Source organism: Aquarana catesbeiana, linkage group LG04 (genome assembly GCF_042186555.1).
Source record: "Aquarana catesbeiana isolate 2022-GZ linkage group LG04, ASM4218655v1, whole genome shotgun sequence".
In the NCBI taxonomy this organism is placed as follows: domain Eukaryota; kingdom Metazoa; phylum Chordata; class Amphibia; order Anura; family Ranidae; genus Aquarana; species Aquarana catesbeiana.
In genome coordinates, this window is record NC_133327.1 from 297,465,656 (window position 1) to 297,486,198 (window position 20,543).

Here is a 20,543-nt window from a genome sequence, read left to right on the forward strand (position 1 = left end):
ATTTTTGGTTATTATATTCTTAAAATCAAGAATGGGTATCAAGTGCATCAATGAACATTCCGGTGATACTCATTGTACCAAACTGGCCCAGGCAGTTACTGTATTCTGACACCATCAGACTCCTGGCAGACATACTGTGGACTCTTCCAGGTCACTGGAATCTTCTCACAAGGACTAGTTTACCACCCTGCTTCATGATCACTTGTGTTAATGGCATGACTCTTGAAGCTTAGGTCCTGAGCTATATAGGCGTATCCGATTCCTTTGTACAAGATGTTGCACCACATAGTTCTTCCTGTATGTCCATCTGTGTCCCCGTGGGATTTTCACCTAGTACCTGTCGACTTTTTCCACTCTGTCCACACTTGCCCACACGGTGACCTTCCTTGTTGCCATGAACTTTGCAAGATGAGTTTCTGAGTTCATGTCTGTCTCTGGAATCCTTTGTAATCCTACCAATGACAAGGCCATCTTGAGGCCTAGGGTCTTTTTTCTTCCTGGGGGGGGATCTTTCTTTTACCTTCCATTTTTGTGTCCTCCTGTACATTCCAGGGAGGTTTCTCTCAACTGTTTGGATGTGATGCAAGAGAGCGGTTCAAGTTTATCACTCAGATATGTCTTCTTTCTAGCTGACTGACTGACTGCCTGTCATTTCTGAAGGTCCTTGTAGGGGAAAGCTTGCCTCTCGTTCCTTCATTTCTAGGTAGCTTAGGCAGCCCATCATTCAAGGCTATGGGCTTAAGGACAAGGTTCTACCTTTTCCTTTCAAGACACATTCCACTAAATCAGTGCCTCTTGGGCATTTCAGCAACAGGCATCTGTTTCCCTAAAGTGCAAGGTTGCCACCTGATCTGCTTGTCACACTTTCTAAAAACTTTCATGCCTTATCTCAGGGGTCCCCGGGCTCCGGCCTCTCTGCAGCTGGCACATGAAGGCTGCACTCTCAGATGTGCGGCGGGGAGCAGAGAGATGAGATCTCTCTCTGCCCACCCTGCTTCACTGCTCTTCCACCCTAATAGCAGGACCACTTCAAAGTCGGAGGTGCAACAGGGAGCAGAGAGATGACATCATCTCTCCCGGCCTGCATCACCGCTCTTCCGCCCTCACAGCCGGGCCTCTTGAATGTCAGAGGTGCGGCGGTGAGCAGAGAGATGACATCATCTTTCCCCGCCTGACCCTGCTTCCTTAGCTGATACAGGCTTCGGATATATTGTTCCTTAGGCAACTCTTGGAGCTACAAGTAGCCCCTCTTTTAATCTGTTGTGGGCTTGCTGATGTTTTGTTTCTTTGTTGCCCACCCCTCATTTGGATTGCTTTTGGACTCCCCTGTGTCTCTTACTTATACCCTGTGTTTCTTAATGCATGATTGACATAACATGATTTTTGACTTGCTGTAAAATCCTTTTGTTGAAATTAATTAACCACTTGCCGACCAGGCGCCGCAGTTGAACTGCGGCAGAATGGCAGGGCTAGGCAAAACGACATTATGTAACGTGGCTTCGCCCTGTGGCCCCGCTCGCCCCAAGCCGATGCAAGTGCCCGGCGGTCTCGATCACCGCTGAGACACGGAGTTCCCGGAACTGTGTGTGTAAACAGAGTATGAACAGCGATCTGTTATCTTCCCAGCACAGTCCCCATCCCCCTTCATAGTTACATAGTTAGTAAGGTTGAATAAAGACACCAGTCCATCCAGTTCAACCTGAGTGAGTGTGGGTCTACAACCCTGACCCTTGTCCCTAACCCTGAACATCGCACACTCACATCAATCCCTACCCTCAATCCAAGGTCCCCATTCATATACTAGGGCCAATTTTGGACAGAAGCCAATTAACCTACCAGCATGTCTTTGGAGTGTGGGAGGAAACCGGAGTACCCGGAGGAAACCCACGCAGGCACAGGGAGAACATGCAAACTCCAGGCAGTTAGTGTCGTGGTTGGGATTCGAACCAGCGACCCTTTTTTACTGCTAGGCGAGAGTGCTAACCACTGCACCACTGTGCCGCCCAGTTAGGACACACTGTGCCGCTTCAGTTAGGACACACTTAACCCCTTCACTTCCCCCTAGTGTTAAGCCCTTCACTGCCAGTGACATTCCCCCTAGTGTTAAGCCCTTCACTGCCAGTGACATTTTTACAGTAATCAATGCATTTTTAATCGCACTGATCACTGTATTAATGTCAATGGTCCCAAAAATGTGTCAGAATTGTCCAACGTGTCGGCCATAATGTCGCAGTCACAATAAAAATCGCCGCCGTTACTAGTAAAAAAGAAAAAATAATAATAAAAATGCTATAAATCTATCCCCTATTTTGTAGACGCTATAACTTTTGCGCAAACCAATCGATATACGCTTATTGCAATTTTTTTTTACCAAAAATATGTAAAAGAATACATATCGGCCTAAACTGAGGGAAAAAATTTTTATATATATTTTTGGGGGATATTTATTCTTCTTTTTTTCCAAAATTTACGCTCTTTTTTGTTTATAGCGCAAAAAATAAAAACCGCAGAGGTGATCAGATACCACCAAAAGAAAGCTCTGTGGGAAAAAAAGGACGTCAATTTTGTTTGGGTGCAACAGCGCACGACCGCGCAATTGTCAGTTAAAGCGACGCAGTGCCGAATTGCAAAAAGTGCTCTGCTCAGGAAGGGGGTAAAATTTTCCGGGGCTGAAATGGTTAAGGGATACACCCTATGTCTTTTGATCACTCCTGCTACTGTTTTTGAATAAAACTGAAACATGATGAGAGTGGAAGGGGTATTCTGGTTTACGAACAGCTTTTTTGTACCAGTGCCCAATCTCCTATACGCAGCAGTTGAGATTCTGATCTTTCTTATGCTTTTACAATACCCACTCCTACTCTATGGGTTATATTTATAAAATTAGTAAACCTAGGCATGCTCACTGTGTTGGATTTATTGACTTTCCCCGGCAACATTCACCACATTTTAACTGGCAAATGTTAACTGCACAGTAGTAACTCTTTGGGGTGAAGTGTGGTACGTTTTAATAAGTAGATAGAAGTATAGAACTTTCTAATTTAGCAAATTAAATACCCTTTACTTTATTACACATTTGGCTAATTATGGTCTTATTTAGTTTAGCGTATTTATTTTCATTTTGTTTCTTTTACATTTATTTATACAGTGTTTTTTTTTTTAAATAAAATGCCATATCTTGCATAAATTCACAGAGCTACTTAATTCATATTTCTTTTATGATAAAAAAACATTTTAGTTTATAAATAAGAACTGTGGTTTAAAGAATAAGTTCACCCCATATTTAAGGTGTAACATGTTACAAATCCACCGGCCCCCGAACCTCTGTGGCACCCCGATGTGACAGGCGGCCGGAAATCATCTTCCCCGGAGCTCTCACACTCTGTAAAGAATGTGGCCATGTGGCTCTGCCCACCCAGCCACGTCACTCATTCAGAGTTCTGTGAATAGAAAACTACAAGGTCGGCAGCCTTTGTGGCTGTCGGCTTGTAGTTTTTAAATAACTACAACGGCGCTGTTGCGCGTTGTGGTAGTTCATTGATGTTTCCACCTAGTGTGTACCTGCTTGGCCGTAAAATGACCAAACAGCTTACACACACAGTCTGCAAGAGCACCCACAATCTGCTGATCATGGGTGCAGTGCTTTCCGGGCTTCCAAAAAAAAAATAATAAATGCACATTTTTTTTTTTACCTGCAAAACGATTTGCATTTATTATTTTTTAATTTTTTTTTTAAAGGTGAACTTATCCTTTAAATTAGTCAGTAGTTTCTTGCATATTTAGTTTCCTTGCATATTCCTATTTTTTTTTTTATTTATTTAATTTTAGTGAAGTGCACTGAGCAAAATTATAAATGCAACACTTTTGTGTTTGCCCCTATTTATTATAAAGCTCTATGACTTTTTTTATGTACATAAAAGGCCTATTTCTCTCAAATATTGTTCACAAAGCTGTCTAAATCTGTGTTAGTGAGCACTTCTCCTTTGAGATAATCCATTCACCTCACAGTTGTGGCATATCTAGATGCTGATTAGACAGCATGATTATTGCACAGGTGTGCCTTAGGTTGGCCACAATAAAAGGCCACTCTAAAATGTGCAGTTTTATCACACAGCATAATTCCACAGATGTTGCAAGTTTTGAGGGAGCGTGCATTTGGCATGCTGACTACAGGAATGTCCACCAGAGCTGTTGCCCTTGAATTGAATGTTCATTTCACTACCATAAGTTGTCTCCAAAGGCTTTTCAGAGAATTTGGCAGTACATCCAACTGGCCTCACAACTGCAGACCACGTGTAACCACACCAGCCCAGGACCTCCACATCCAGCATCTTCACCTCCAAGATCGTCTGAGACCAGCCACCTTTACAGCTGCTGCAACAGTCGGTTTGCATAACCGAAGAAGTTCATCGTAACCGACTTGAGTGGGCAAATGCTCTCCAAAGTGCCGGTGTCTGGCACTTTGGAGAGGTGTTACCTTCACGGATGAATCCCAGTTTTCACTGTACAAGGCAGTTAGCAGACAGCTTGTATGGCGTCGTGTGGGTGAGCGGTTTGCTGATGTCAATGTTGTGGATGGAGTGGCCCGTGGTGGGGTTATGGTATGGGCAGGTGTATGCTGTGGACAACGAACACAGGTGCATTTTATTGATGGCATTTTGAATGCACAGAAATACCGTGATGAGATCCTGAGGCCCATTGTTGTGCCATTCATCCATGACCATCACCTCATGTTGCAGCATTATAATGCATGGCCCCATGTTGCAGGGATCTGTGCACAATTCCTGGAAGCTGAAAACATCCTAGTTCTTGCATGGCCAGCAGTCTCACCGAACATGTCCATTGAGCATGGTTGGGATGCTCTGGATTGGCTTATACAACACTGTGTTTCAGTTCCTGCCAATATCCAGCAACTTTGCACAGCCATTGAAGAGGAATGGACCAACATTCCACAAGTCACAATCCACAACCTGATCAACTCTATACGAAGGAGATATGTTGCACTGCGTGAGGCAAATGGTGGTCATACCAGACACTGACTGGTTTTAGGACCCCCCAATACAGTAAAACTGCACATTTTAGAGTAGCCTTTTATTGTGGCCAGCCTAAGGCACACCTGTGCAGTAATCATACTGTCTAATCAGCATCTGGATATGCATAGATTTAGACAGATTTGTGAACAATATTTGAGAGAAATAGGCCTTTTGTGTACATTGAAAAAGTCGCAGATCTTTGCGTTCAGCTCATGATAAATAGGGGCAAACAAAAAAGTGTTCCGTTTATAATTTTGCTCAGTGTATATTGTATTCCATGAAGAAATTATATCACTATGAAGCACCAAAAATAAAATTTTCCACAGTTCTTCACATCCAAAACAGTTAGTACACCTTGCACGTGTGCATGAGCCAGTATGGTAGAGATTTTAAGCTTCTGATCCTAGAAGCTATATTATTGCAGATTGTAGTAAGACTTGAATGCAAGCTATGTATTAAAACACTTTGGATTGCAATGGCAGGTCATATTACAAATCCATACAAATTATAATGATGCAGAAAAATCATTACATTTTGTGTATGTCCTGCATACCAGGAACATACAGATAATCTAAACAGGGTGCTGCATTTTATAAAGAAGTTTGTGATCACATTTTCTAGATTGAACACCATGCATATGCTACTACATTTGTAAAAAAAATTGTGAGGGATTAAAACAAGATATTTATTAACGCTAATATGGTACCTAATTTACAGTATATGAATGTATTTTTTTTTAAGTTTTTATAAGCAAAAATTATTGTATAATTTATAAATCATTTCCTCTTTAACACAGGTCTAGAAACAAGAAGACCCAATCTGCTTTTGGCCTTGATAATTCGTCAGAAAGTAAAAAGGCAACACAGCACAAGCCTCGATGACGATCAACTAGGAACATTATTAAATGTTCCTGAGAAAAAGAGTAGAAATGATGTTGACGGAGACGATAATAATGATGATGATGATGATGATGATGAAAATGATTTTTTCAATTCTTTCTCCGCTGTGTTACACAAGAGTAGAAACAGACCTCAGCTTTCAGATAATGATGAACCCCAAGCAAGTGTTGAATCGGTACCAGAAACTGTTAAGAGAGAGCCACCAAAACCATTAAGGTTCCTTCCAGGAGTATTAGTTGGGTGGGAAAATCCCCAATCAACTATAGATCTAGCCAACAAACCATTGCCTGTGGATGACATATTACAGTCTCTTTTGGGAACTACAGAAAGTACATTTGAACATAAACCAACTGTTACAAAAATCAGTGATCAAATATTAAAGGTAGGAAAAAAACAACTAAAAGATGAAAGTATTACTACTGAAACAATTATTGATAAAGACCTAGAAATGGATATAACCCCTAACACTGTAGAAGAAACAAAAGAGAATCCAACACCAATAATACTATCTCAGTCTGGAAAATTGTCTGTATCCCTAAAAGACAAACCTCAAGATGTTCCTACTGAAGTGTATTTAGCCAAAATAAGTGCATGGTCAAGTGATGAAACAGTTGAGAAAGGAAATTCAGCAGGCCCTGCTGATTTTAGTCAAGAAATTGAGGATACTGTTAATACAAATTTCTCCCCAGTTCCTGAAAACAAAATCAGCACTGATGGTGAAAATACATCATCTGTAGATGCCAGTGAAAACTCAGTGAAACCTTCAAAATTAATGCATATCAAAAGGGATCCAAGGCAAGCTGCCACAAGAAGTCATATTAACTCTCTAGATTCAAAAGACTGTGATATAAGTAAAAATAAGGAGGATGCACCACATGATAAAGAGGTAAGTGAAAGCACTTTGCGACATAAAAAAGATAGGAATAGGAAACACTCCCATGAAGAAAGTGATATACTTACATCTAGGAGTGATAGATCTAAAAGCAGCTTGTCCTCTTCTACAAAGAATGAGGTAGAAAGTGCTGAATCATCAAGAAATGAAAATAGCAGACAGTATCCTCCAGATCTTCTAATTGATGAAACAGACCCTCTGCAGCAATTTCGCAGAGCTTTGGCAGCAAACAAATCTCAGTCACAGGCATCAAATTCTTCACAAGCAGCACCATCTAGCAAAAGTTCAGTTCCGACTTTTACAGGAAACTTCTCACCATTAAGGTTACAACAGCCTCCATTTCTACCTTTAAAGAGCAACCCTCCTCCATTTCCATTCCAGCATACTCCCAGCTTTCCATTGCAGGGTAATCCAATATTTTCATATCCTCCTCATATACCACCTCTTCTTCCAACTCCACTGGGTTTCAATTTTCAAAGACCTCCGAGATTTCAGTCTGCAGACCCCAGTATTCATAATCCATTAGTTGCTTGGCATCCAGCACTTCAGATACCTCGTCAACCACATTTTTTTGGCCCCATTACGAGTGGACCTCTTTTAAATCCAGAACAAGTCATGTACCAGGCACCTCAAAAGCTGTGTCTTAAAGATCACAGAGTTCAAGAAAGGCGCCATAGTGACCCTTGGGACAAACCAGATCGTGACAGAAGCTTCAGTCGAGGAAGCAGAAGTGAACATAGACAAAGATTCTATAGTGAGTCTCACCATTCAAGGGAAAAAAGGCATGAAAAAGAATCGGGAAGTGAAAAGCATGGAGATAGAGACTCTGAAAGAAGCAGGCGTAGAGACAAAGAAAGGAGCCATGACAGAGATCGGAAGAGCCGTGATGAGTCACACAGAGAAAAAGAAAAATCTAGAGCTTCTCACAGTGAGAAGTCTTCAGACAGTAGAACAAGTAAAGAAAGGAGGAGTAGTGATAAATCAAAGAGTGAGGATCGGAGTCATGATAAAGATAAAACTAGGGACAGAAATCGAGAAGAAGAAAAAGAGAAAGACAGGCACCACAAGGACAGGAGCAGGGACCACAGTGATAAAAGTAAAAGCAAACGATGAAAGCACTGCTTTTTTAAATTTTTTAATTTTATTTGTGCCATCCTTTTCTATTAAGTGTCAGTGTTTTTTCCTTAAAAAAATGTGTTATTGTAAAGCCTGACTGCCCGTTATATATTCCTTGATGTTCAATTCTCACTACAATGAAATGTTTTTAACAGATCTTTTACAATCCTCATTTAAAAGCATAATGAATTTCTTTCTAACTATTCAGTTGAGATATTTAGTTAGAAATTATGCATAATGTACAGCATTTTTGCATATGAAGTATTGCTAACATTTTAAAACCCGTTCTAAAAAAAAAAAAAAAAAATTATAAAAAATCTTTTTAATTGCACTCTTTTTAAAACCAGAACAGATTCAGGATCCATAATTTACTGTTTAGAAAACTATAATTATTTGGTGCTGTAAAAAGGCTTACTTCTGGCAAACTTACACTGATCCATCAATTTCTTAAAGCTAGCATATCAGAGATGGTTTTATCATGGATGTATTAAGAAGCCGTTCGGTTACTATAGCTTTGAAATGCACTTGCCATAGGGGAAATATATTTTAACTTTTACGCTTACATCTTCTGTTAGTAAGTTAAAATTAGAAAAATTGTTTGCGCTTTAAAACTTGAAATCCCTGCTTGTACATTCTTGTGTTTTGCTATTTTTTATACTGTAAAATGTAAATATTTTAAGGAATATTTTGATTTTAAAGATGATAAAAAACTAACATATTTTGTCTCATTACTGTGTACGAAATGTTGTGTTTAATTCCTGTTGAAAAGTAAAGATTTTAGTATTATTTCTTGCATTTGCTTAATATGCTTGCCTGTTTTTTGTACTCGAATAATTTTATTAACTAAGTTCTATTAGTATGCATGTATATTTTATTATATTTCAGGAACATACATAAAATGCCGGACTTCATGTTGTAAACTAACTGGGTTGCCCATAGCATCCAACCAACATCTCTCTTTGAATTAAAATTTTACAGCTTTACTGGAAAAATCAGTTTGATCCAAGTGGCTATAAGGGCAACATAGGTGTTTCTTAAAACACTGTTAAAATTAGGCACTAATTCTTTTGTAAGATTTGTAAATGTAATATACTTGTCAGTTTACACAAAAGCTGTTATGTTATGGTTCTGTCCAATTTTGAAATGTCAGCTATGTGCCTATTAATTTGGCAATAACTTTGACATCACTAAATACTGTTTTTTGGGATACTCAATTCTTTTTAAAACTCAAGGCATTGCATCTTAATTGTACAATATAGGATAAAAAAGGCTCAATATCCATACACACTTGTTAATAGGCTGCTTCCTTCAGGTAATTAGACATTGGCAAAATTTATCAACATGCCCCACCCCTTTGGGCATACCCCTTCAACCCTAGTGATGGACCTCTGCTCCCTTATAGAAAAGTTCTATGCTTAACTAGTTCCTCCTTACTTCTTCAGTCAACCTCTTAACTGCCTTCTACAAATACAATAGAAGCAATGAGTCCAGATCAGTCACTGTAGTGATGGCCTGTAATATTGCTATGAGAGCTGGATTCTGCTCAGGCACTCACCTCAGCACTGTGTTTAGCCACAGGGTGCTACACAGGTCCATTGCCGTTGTTCATTCCAGTGTTTCCCGGACCCTAAAGATACCTCTGGGGTATGCTCACCGTGATGGACAAAGCCTGGACCTATACAGGGACCAGCGACATGGAAAAGTAAGACAAGGTTGTTCCTGTTATCTAGTAATTACTGTATTTATTTAGTAACTATGATCTCCACTGCCTGCAGTACACTTATTATTGTCTCCTGAGTGATATACATTTTACAGAAGAAAATGTGTTTGTCTTTATTCACTTTTTTGGGTGTCTAATTTCCACCATTTAGAGCTTTTAGGTGGGTGACCAGGTGGTACATCACAACACAAGTTGCACTGTTACCACCAACTTCTGCCCAGAGCCTTTATTTGGTACTTGGGTGTTTCTTCCCACTCTCTTGCCACAAGGGCTTCACTACAAGATGGTCGACACCTGGGTTTCTGTGCATCTTTCTCCGTACATGCTTACCTAATTTCCTACTTTGTGAGTACCCCACAGTGAAATACCCTCACTGATTGGCAGTGGCAGAAACCCAGGTGCAGGAGATCACAGCAAAGATTCGGGCAAACATTTGCTCTGCCAGTTGGCTGCAGTGACATTGCTTCCCTAGCACTGGAGCAAGACCCAATTTTAATATCACTCTGCATCCATTCCAACTCTATCTTAGGCACAAAACAAGAATCCTATCTGACCAAAGCAGGTTTCTCTGCAGCTATGTCAGAATTTCTTGGCCCACTAACAATCTTAATTCATTCATCGCTGTTCAGAGCCCAAAAGTGCCAAACATCTCCGCCTCCACCCTCTCCACTTGAGTGGGACGTGAAAAAAAACCCACATTGAAAACCTTGACAAACCCCCGGGTTAGAAAGGGCCACAGAAGATTTCTCTCTCCCAGCCTCACATACCTGATGCTATGGTTCCACACAATATGCTTGCCAATCTAGATATGCTCACTTCTTCTGTGGCAGAATCCTTGGTATAGTTGCACTTGATTCTCCTTGGTGCTTTCAGGCCAATCGGAGACTAAGACCTGCAAAGTCTAAAAAGACATTCGCCCTTCGTGAACAAGAATGGGCAATTTCTGACAACTGGTTTTCTCCTGAAAAGGTTTTTTTTTAACCCCTCCAAGAGCTGTATCCAAAACCCCTCCAAGAGCTGTATCCAGTGGAAAAAGAATTCAGCAAAAAGTTAACTGTTCCAGTAGTAGACCCTGCTTTCCCAGTCTTAAACAAATATCTTATTGTGCCTATTAGATGTTCCTTCATTTAAGGATTCTGCAGACAGAACATTTGAGATGCTTTTAAAGTCTTACACTTGCAGGTCCAGCCCTGCAACCAGCTATAGCTGCAGTTGCTGTTTGTCAAACCACAACTAATTGGACTGAGGCAGTGAATAATCAACAGGACCCTGACTTTCAGGACTGAACTCTGATGGAACACTTAGAAACATCGCCTTCTGCCTTTTCAGTAATTTTAATAAACATACAGTATACAGTTGTGCTCATAAGTTTACATACCCTGGCAGAATTTATGATTTCTTGGCCATTTTTCAGACAATATGAATGAGAACACAAAAACTTTTCTTTCGTGGTTAATGTTTGGCTGAAGCCATTTATTATCAATCAACTCGGTTTACTCTTTATAAATCATAATGGCAACAGAAACTACCCAAATGACCCAGATAAAAAGTTTACATACCCCAGTTCTTAATACCATGTACCTTTAACCTCAATGATAGCTTGAAGTCTTTTGTGGTATTTGGATGATGCTCTTTGTCTTCTTAGATGGTAAAGCTGCTAATTCCTCTTGGCAAAACGCCTACCGTTCCTGTAAATTTGTGGGCTGTCTTGCATGAACTGCACATTGGAGACCTCCCCAGAGTGGCTCAATGATATTGAGGTCAGGAGACTGAGATGGCCACTCCAGAACCTTCACTCTATTCTGCTGTAGTCAATGACAGGTCGACTTGGCCTTGTGTTTTGGATCATTGCAAGTTGGAATGTCCAAGTACGTCCCATGCGCAGCTTCCTAGCTGAATGCAAATATTCCTCCAGTATTTTTTGATAACATACTGCATTCATCTTGCCATCAATTTTGACCAAATTCCCTGTGCCTTTGTAGCTCACCCATCCCCAAAACATCAGCGATCCACCTCCATGGTTCACAGTACGAATGGTGTACCTTTCATCATAGCCTTGTTGCTCCAAAATGTAGCATTTGGTTGTGGCCAAAAAGCTCAATTCTGGTCTCATCACTCCAAATGACTTTGTGCCAGAAGGTTTGAGGATTGTCTTTGCGCTGTTTGGTGTATTGTAAGAGGGATACTTTGTGGCATTTGCATGGTAATGGCTTTCTTCTGGCAACTAGACCATGCAGCCCATCTTTCTTCAAATGCCTCCTTATTGTGCATGTTGAAACAGCCACACCACATGTTTTCAGAGAGTCCTTTATTTCACCTAAAGTTATTTGTGGGTTTTTCTTTGCATCCCGAACAATTTTCCTGGCAGTTGTGGCTGAAATTTTAGTTGGTCTATCTGACCGTGGTTTGGTTTCAACAGAACCCCTCATTTTCCACTTCTTGATTAGAGTTTGAACAATGCTGATTGTCATTCTCAATTCCTTGGATATCTTTTTATATCCCTTTCCTGTTTTATACTGTTCAACTACCTTTTCCCGCAGATCCTTTGACAATTCTTTTGCTTTCCCCATGACTCAGAATCCATAAACGTCAGTGCAGCACTGGTTGAAAGATGCAAGGGTCTGTCAGGAGTCCAGAAACTCAATGACCTTTTATACACACACAACAACAAACTAATTACAAGCAAACAGATCACAGGTGAGGATAGTTACCTTTAATAGCAATTCAAACCCCTTTGTGTCAACTTGTGTGCATGTTATCAGGCCAAAATCACCAAGGTATGTAAACTTTTGATCAGGGTCATTTGGGTAGTTTCTGTTGTCATGATTTAAAAAGAGTAAACACAGTTGATTGATAATAAATGGCTTCAGCCAAACACTAACCATGAGTGAAAGAAAAGTTTTTGTGTCATCATTCATATTCTCTGAAAAATGGCCAAGAAATCATAAATTCTGCCAGGGTGTGTAAACTTATGAGCACAACTGTGCTCCCATTTGAAGACCTTTTTGATTCTTGTATATGACTTTATACATATGGATATTTACTTACATTTGTTAAAGGAGGTCTGCTCTATTAACAGAGAGTGGCAGTTGATGGTGTCTAGGGGGTATTAGTGACTTTGAAACTTGTTTTTATCAGATTGGGTTTTAATTTTTGCATGCAATAATGCAGTGCAGTGTTGTTGTGAGTCCAGTTCAAGGGGGTTTTGGTATCTGATAAAATCCATTGCTTTTTTTTTCTTTGTTGTGTATTGGGGTGTGGTGCTATATATATATATATATATATATATATATATATATATATATATATACACCTTGCTACATCATTTTTAACAAACTCTTAAAAGTCTGCTTTCAAGCCTTCCCTGCGTCTAGACTCATCCTAGACGTGGCCAAGCAAAGGTTTGTCTTCTTTTCTCTCTAAGGTCTCAGGCTAAAATCTTAATATAAAAAAGACATCCCTCTGAGTGTCTCAATGAGACTTTAAGCCCCCTCTAGCACAACATTCTGTTGGCCTCTACATCTCTTGACTTCCTTGTGCTTTTGTGTTCAGACCAACAGGTCATTGGGGGTTTCCTGGGCATACAGCCACCAAAATTCTGTTGCTCAGCTCTTCAAGGCCACCACCTGGTCTTCAGTTCACGCACTCTCCAAGTTCTACCAGGTGGATATCAAGACCTCTGCAGATACAGCTTTCAGTTGGGCCTGTTGACCCCTTTTCTGTTTTGTGGGGCTCATCGGCATGGTTCTGCCTTTTTGTTGTCCACACTTCTGATTCATTGCTTGGGGACATCCCAGGATCAATGAATATAGAAACTGTGTCCTGTATTATACAATTAAGTTAAAATTAATTTTGACTTGTAAATACTGAGTACATCCAAGGTGTCTTATCAACTGAAGGTAGCAGCCTATAACCCAGGTACCTCTAATTATTTATTCTGTGTCCTGTACTACACTCCAAGATACAGAATTTACAGGTTAGTCAAAATTCCCTTTTTTTGTGTATGTTTCTGTGTGTGTATTGTAAAGAAAAAAGTTTTCTGTGAAGGAAAAAATATACACTTTTTTTTTCAAAATGGAGACTGAAGCATTAAAATTCTTACAGGGAGCATTGCCTACATTCATAGTAAAGCTAAACCTCAGAAATTATATGTATTGCATACTTGCATTCATCCAGCTTCACACACAGGAAGTATGGATTATTTATACCTGACAGACCATTTGAGAAGCTGAAAATCTACTGCAGTGATAACCAAGGGCTTTCAGGTCCTGCTCAGGTTTTATGCAGGAGCTGTCACATTACACACTAACCACAGGGGGTCACTCGCTCAACATGGCTGCCATTCATAGAATGCCTTGGAATTTTTACAATGGACATAAGGCTTTCTCTGATTACATGAGATACAGAGGAGGTGTGGTGATATCACAATTTTCGCCTCATCCAATCAAAATATGCCTTGTATTCATTGAAAAAAAAAGTGCAGTGAGGCAGCCTTTTACATGAAAACTGACAAGGACCCAGAAGATTGCAGCTATCACTGTAGTAAGGTCGACTACTACAGTGACTTCCAGGTTCACCAGCAGTCCATCAGATTGGAATAATGCACACTTAAACAAGCTGAACCAATATAGGTATGCTGTGCAAACAATTCCTAAAGTTAAGCTTTGAGTTTAAATGTAGGCACTGCGCTTCACTGCCTTGTGATGCTTTAAATTGCACTGGAACCTTCCTGTCTCGCCAACAGCACTGTGCCAGTACTAAAATGTTTTTCACAACAACAATCAAATTCAAATCTGCATTGAAAATGTAATGCTGAATTCTGGGATTCTTCCTCTCCCTAGGCTCAATCAAGACTTTTTTTTAAAAGAATATTTTTAACCACTTGCCAACTACCTAACTGGGAATGTACGTCATGTTTTTGACGTTACATATTGGGGTTATGGCTGCAGCTAGATACCCCATGGCTGCAAGATGGCCCCCACTCGGCTCTATGCCCTTGGAGGACCAGAGCAACCTTTGAAATCACTTCCGGCTCTCAGGCATAAACAAGTGATATTTTTTTTTAACCACTTCAGCCCTGGAAGGATTTACCCCCTTAATGACCAGACCATTTTTTGCAATACGGCACTGCATCGCTTTAATGGACATTTGTGCAGTCGTGCAATGTTGTATCCAAACAAAACTGATGCCCTTTTTTCCCACAAATTTTTGGTGATATTTGATCACCTCTGCTTATTTTTGCTGTAAACAAAAAAAGACTGACAATTTTTTACTTTCTGCTATAACACACGTCCAAACAAAAATCTGTAAAAAAACAAATGTATTCATCAGTTTAGGCCAATATGTACGTCTCTACATCTCAATAAGCGTATAATGATTGGTTAGCACAAAAGTTATAGCGTCTACAAAATAGGGGATAAATTTATGGACTTTTTATTTTTTTTATGTTTACTAGTAATGGTAGCGATCTGCAAATTTTAGCGGGACTGCGACATTGCGGCGGACAAATCTGACCCCAAGTGACACTTTTTAGGGACCAGTGACAATATTACAGTGATCAGTGCTAAAAAAATGCACTGATCAATGTAGAAATGACACTGGCAGAGAAGGGGTTAACACTAGGTGGCGATCAAGGGGTTAACTGTGTTCCCTGGGTGTGTTCTAACTGTGGGAGATGGGCATACAAGGGCAACACAGAGATTGCTGTTCCTGATCACTAGGAATAGCAGATCTGAATGTTGTCCCTTGTCAGAACGGGGATCTACCTTATTTACATAAGCAGATCCCCATTCTGCCTCTGTGTACCGCGATCATGGGTGGCTGGCGGACGCCGAGTCCGCCGGACCCGCGAGCGAGCTCCCGCCCACTGTATCTTATGCACAGATTGGCATACAGGTACAACGGTTTGCGCAGCTGAGCCACCTTGCCGCAGTATATATGTGGAAGGCGGTCAGCAAGTGGTTAAACCAAAATTTTTGCTTTTAAAGGTAAATGAGAGATCTGGGGTCTTCTTGACCCCAGATCTCCCAATAAAGAGGACCTGTCATGCTTTTTTTCTATTGCAAGGGATGTTTACATTGCTTGTAATAGGTATAAAAGTGATCAAATAAAAAATTGCCCACTTCCGGACCGCCTTCCGCACATTTACTGTGGCAAGGTGGGGCCCGGCTGCACGAAACAACGCACCCGTACGTGCAGTGCAGCAGTAGCCTCTGGGGGTGCAAGTGCCGATTGGACAGAGTGGAAGCCAATCAGCATGTCCGATGCATGCGATGTCCGCTGCCCCCTGCGATTGTTCTCCAGAGAGGCAGAACGGTGATCTGCCTATGTAAACAGGGCAGATCGCTGTCCTGACAGGAGAACATAGAGATCTTGTTTTTCTGCTAAGCAGGAACATGGATCCCTGTGTTCTCCCTGTCAGAGCAACCCCCACACAGTTAATAAGTACCCCCTAGGGACACACTTAACCCTTTGATCGCCCCTGGTGTTAACCCCTTCCCTGCCAGTGTAGTACAGTGACAGTGCATATTTTTAGCGCTCATATCTTTATTAGTGTCAGGTGTGCAATTTGTCCACTGCAATGTCGCAGTCTCACTAAAAATCGCTGCTCACCGCCATCACTAGTATAAAAAAATCCATACAAAATATCCCATCATTTGTAGACACACTAACTTTTGCGCAAACTAATCAATATACACTTATTGGGATTTTTTCTACCAAAAATTTGTAGCAGAATACATATTGGCCTAAATTGATGAAGAAATTTAGATTTTTCAAAAATTTTTCATTGGATATATATTTTTTTTTCAAAATTGACCCTCTTTTTTTTGTTTATAGCGCAAAAAAACAAAATGCAGAGGTGATCAAATACCACCAAAAGAAAGCTCTATTTGTGGGGAAAAAAAGGATCACAGTGCCGTATCACAAAAAATGGCCTGGTCATGAAGGGGGTAAAACCTTCTGGGGCTGAAGTGGTTAAAAGGACAGTGAAAAAAAGAAAATGAACTGTGTCCTATTCCTCCGTGCTCCCACGCAAGTCACATCCACATATGTAGACTGTGTTCAATCCACACATGTAAGGTGTTGCTGCAGTCGTTAGAACGAGAGCAATAATTCTAGCACAAGATGACCTCTGTAGTTCTAACCAGGTAACCTGTAAAAAAATTTGAAGCATTGCCTATGGAGTTTTTTAAGTACCATAGTTTGTCGCCATTCCACGAGTTTTTTAAAGCACAACATGTTAGGTATCTATTTACTCAGCATAACTTTCACATCTTTCACATTATACTAAAAAATTGGGGCAACTATTGTGTTTTGTATTTTTTTAAATTCATTAAAGTGTATTTTTCCCCCGCAAAAAAATTGTGTTTGAATGACCGCTGCTCAAATACAGTCTGACGTAAAATATTGCAACAATCACCATTTTATTCTTTAGGGTCTCTGCTAAAAAAACAAATATATAATGTTTGGGGGTTCTAAGTATTTTTTTTCTCGAAAATTAGTAATTTAAACTTGTAATCAAAAAGTTCCAGAAAAGGCCAGGTCAGCAAGTGGTTTAAGAAAAAAAAAATAGTTTTGAAGGTATCTGCGATGTCTAAAATCCCTGGTATATCCAGGCTTAGTAGAAGGACTCTGTGTGGTATCGCTTATGGGTCCTGAAGTAGTTCTGTGCCACATACAGAACTACATATTCCATCAACCTTTGGGATTGTGGTGACATATTTCAGGGTGTTCAAGTCACTGCCTGCATAACTGTAAGCCTTATGGGTATTCTAAAGATGAATGCATAATATACAGTGCCTTGAAAAAGTATACCCCTTGAAATTTTCCATATTTTGTCAGGTTAAGACCAAGAACATAAATGTATTTTTTAATGGGATTTTATGTGATAGACCAACACAAAGTGGCACATAATTGTGAACTGGAAGGGAAATGATGATGGTTTTCAAAATTTTTTACAAATATCTGAAAATTTTGCATTTCTTTTCAGCCCCCCTGAGTCAACACTTTGTAGAACCACCTTTCGCTGCAATTACAGCTGCACATCTTTTTGGGTATAGCTCTACCAGCTTTGCACATCTTATGCCGCGTACACACGGACGGACTTTTCGTCTACAAAAGTCCAACGGACGCCGACGGACTAAAGCTGGCTGGTAATCCGTTCGTGTGTGGGCTTCTCCGGACTTTCAGCAGACTTTTTCAGCCTCAAATCCGACGGACTTTAGATTTGAAACATGCTTCAAATCTTTACGTCGTAACTACGACGGACCCGAAATCCTCTCGTCTGTGTGCTAGTCCGACGGACAAAAACCCATGCTAGGGCAGCTATTGGCTACTGGCTATGAACTTCCTTATTTTAGTCCGGTGTACGTCATCACGTACGAATCCGTCGGACTTTTGTGTGGTCGTGTGTAGGCAAGTCCGTTCGTTAGAAAGTCTGCTGCAAGTCCGCCGAAAGTCCGCCGGAAGTCTGTCGGACAGGCTGTCGGACTTTTGTAGACGAAAAGTCCGACCGTGTGTACGCGGCATTAGAATGTAAACTCGCAGGCGCAGGGCCCTTCTAACCCTCTTGTTTTGAATTGTACTGTTGGTGTATTGTCTTCCTTTATATTGTAAAGCACTGCACAAAAGCTATTTAAATCCTGTATAATAATAATCTAGAGAGTGAAATTTGGCCCATTCTTTGCCAAAAAAGCTCAGTCTCTGTCAGATTGGATGGAGAGCGTCCGTGAACAGCAATTTTCAAGTCTTGCCACAGATTCTCAATTGGATTTGGGTCTGGACTGACTGGGCCATTCTAACACATGAATATGCTTTGATCTAAACCATTCCATTGTAGTTTCTGCTGTATGTTTAAGGTAGTTGCCCTGCTGGAAAGTGAACCTCCACCCCAGTCCAAAAAACCAACAGGTTTTCTTCTAAGCTTCAATAAACAAATGTGTTGTGCTGTCACATATGCGTTAAAGTGCCTTCTCAATTGATATGTTAAGGCAAAAAATTCCACCAAAATTAATTCATAGTGTATTGAATAAATAAAAATAAAGTGTCCAGAAAACCAGCAAAAGTGAATAAAAAGAAGTGTCCTTCAATTCTCAACAGGTGCAACACCCAATGCTCCCCAAAGGATAGACTGGGCAAATATATCCTCTTACCAGATATTTAGACCTATCAAGGTCTGTATGCGCATCAGGGAGTAATCACCCCTCACTTCAGGTATATGCCGCCTTTGCTGTTCAGCCTGCTTAATGGACGCCAATGATGCATGTCACCGCATATATTGTTCTTTAGGGAACCTCACACCCGGTCATCGAGTATGCCAGAATAGAAGAGGAAACAAACTTGTTGCGCAGCATTCAATAAAAGCACAAGAGTTTAATAAGTGTCTACTTACAGCAGAAAATATTTAAACAGGCATTTGGAAAAAAGCATTCGTCAAACACCCTCCACGAGTGCCACGACATCACTGCTATTCTTGCCTTGCCTGCTGTTTTTGCTTTTTTCATTTATTTTTTCATTTTTATCTTTTTACTTCATTTTCACACTAAGCACAGTTTTCCTATATACATATTTCTTCTATGATTGCCCTGTATTTGGCTCCATCCATCTTCCAAACAACTCTGATCCGCTTCCCTGTCCCTGCTGAAAAAAAGCATCCCCACAGCATGATGCTGCCACCGCCATGTTTCACGGTGGGGATGGTGTGTTCAGGGTGATGTGCAGTGTTAGTTTTCTGCCACAAATGGCGTTTTGCTTTTAGGCCAAAAAGTTCCATTTTAGTCTCATCTGACCAGAGCACCTTCTTCCTCATGTTTACTTTGTCCCCCCACACGGCTTCTCACAAACTGCGAATGGGACTTCTCGCTTTCTTTCAACAATGGCTTTCTTTTTGCCACACTTTCATAAAGGCCAGATTTGTGCATGACTAATAGTTATCCTGTGGACAGATTCCAGATGTGCTCCTCCAGATTTATCATGGGCCTCTTGGCTGCTTCTCTGATTAGTGTTCTCCTTGCCCAGCCTGTCAGTTTAGGTGGACAGCCATGTCTTGGTAGGTTTGCAGTTGTGCCATACTCTTTCCATTTCCGGATGATGGATTGAACAGTGCCCTGTGAGATTTTCAAAGCTGTTCATTTTTTTGATAACCTAGCCCTGCTTTAAACTTCTCCACAACTGTATCCCTGACCTGTCTGGTGTGTTCCTTGGCCTTCATGATGCTGTTTTTTCACTAAGGTTCTCTAACAAACCCCTCAGGGCTTCACAGAACAGCTGTATTTATTTATACTGAGATTATATTACACACAGGTGGACTCTACTAATTAGGTGACTTCTGAAGGCAAGTGGTTCCACTCGATTTTAGTTAGGGGTATTAGAGTAAAGGGGGCTGAATAAAAATGCACGCCACACTTTTCACATTTTTATTTGTAAAAAATGTTGAAAAACATTTATCATTTTCTTTTCACTTCACAATTATGTGCCACTTTGGGTTGGTCTATCACACAAAATTCCAAAAAAAATAAATTTTATATTTTTGGTTGTAACATGACAAAATGTTGAAACTTTTAAGGGGCATGAATACTTTTTTTAGGCAGTATACTTTGGTGTGTAATATGGATTGGGCATTATATGCAAAAGTGCACTATACACAACAGAGTAATAATACAAAAGAGAACTGTATGGCCCTTTCACACGGGCTCCTGTTCTGCCACTGTTAAAAGCATGTTTTGTTTTTTTTTAAATTCCAAGACTCCAAGCACAGCGATCGCTTGGTTGTACATTGTGATTAGCAGCGTTTACATGCGGCTGCGGTGGAACATTCTTGCCATTTCTGATGTCCTTCCTGTTGTTTTTCTTTTCTGGCTGCTGCTATCCGCAGGTGGAATAGT

At 40.5% G+C, this 20,543-nt stretch overlaps 1 protein-coding gene across 3 annotated transcripts in view; it reads left to right on the forward strand.

Annotated features, from left to right (window-relative positions):
* The window catches only part of PHF3 (PHD finger protein 3), a 220,615-nt gene extending 211,871 nt beyond the window's left edge, over positions 1-8,744 (forward strand). For all 3 annotated transcript variants that reach the window (XM_073626731.1, XM_073626730.1, XM_073626733.1), the window contains one exon: positions 5,830-8,744. In XM_073626731.1, coding sequence (XP_073482832.1) covers positions 5,830-7,937 — 2,108 coding nt within the window. In that variant the 3' untranslated portion in view covers positions 7,938-8,744. The remainder of the gene's footprint in view (positions 1-5,829) is intronic.
* Positions 8,745-20,543: the final 11,799 nt, after the last annotated feature.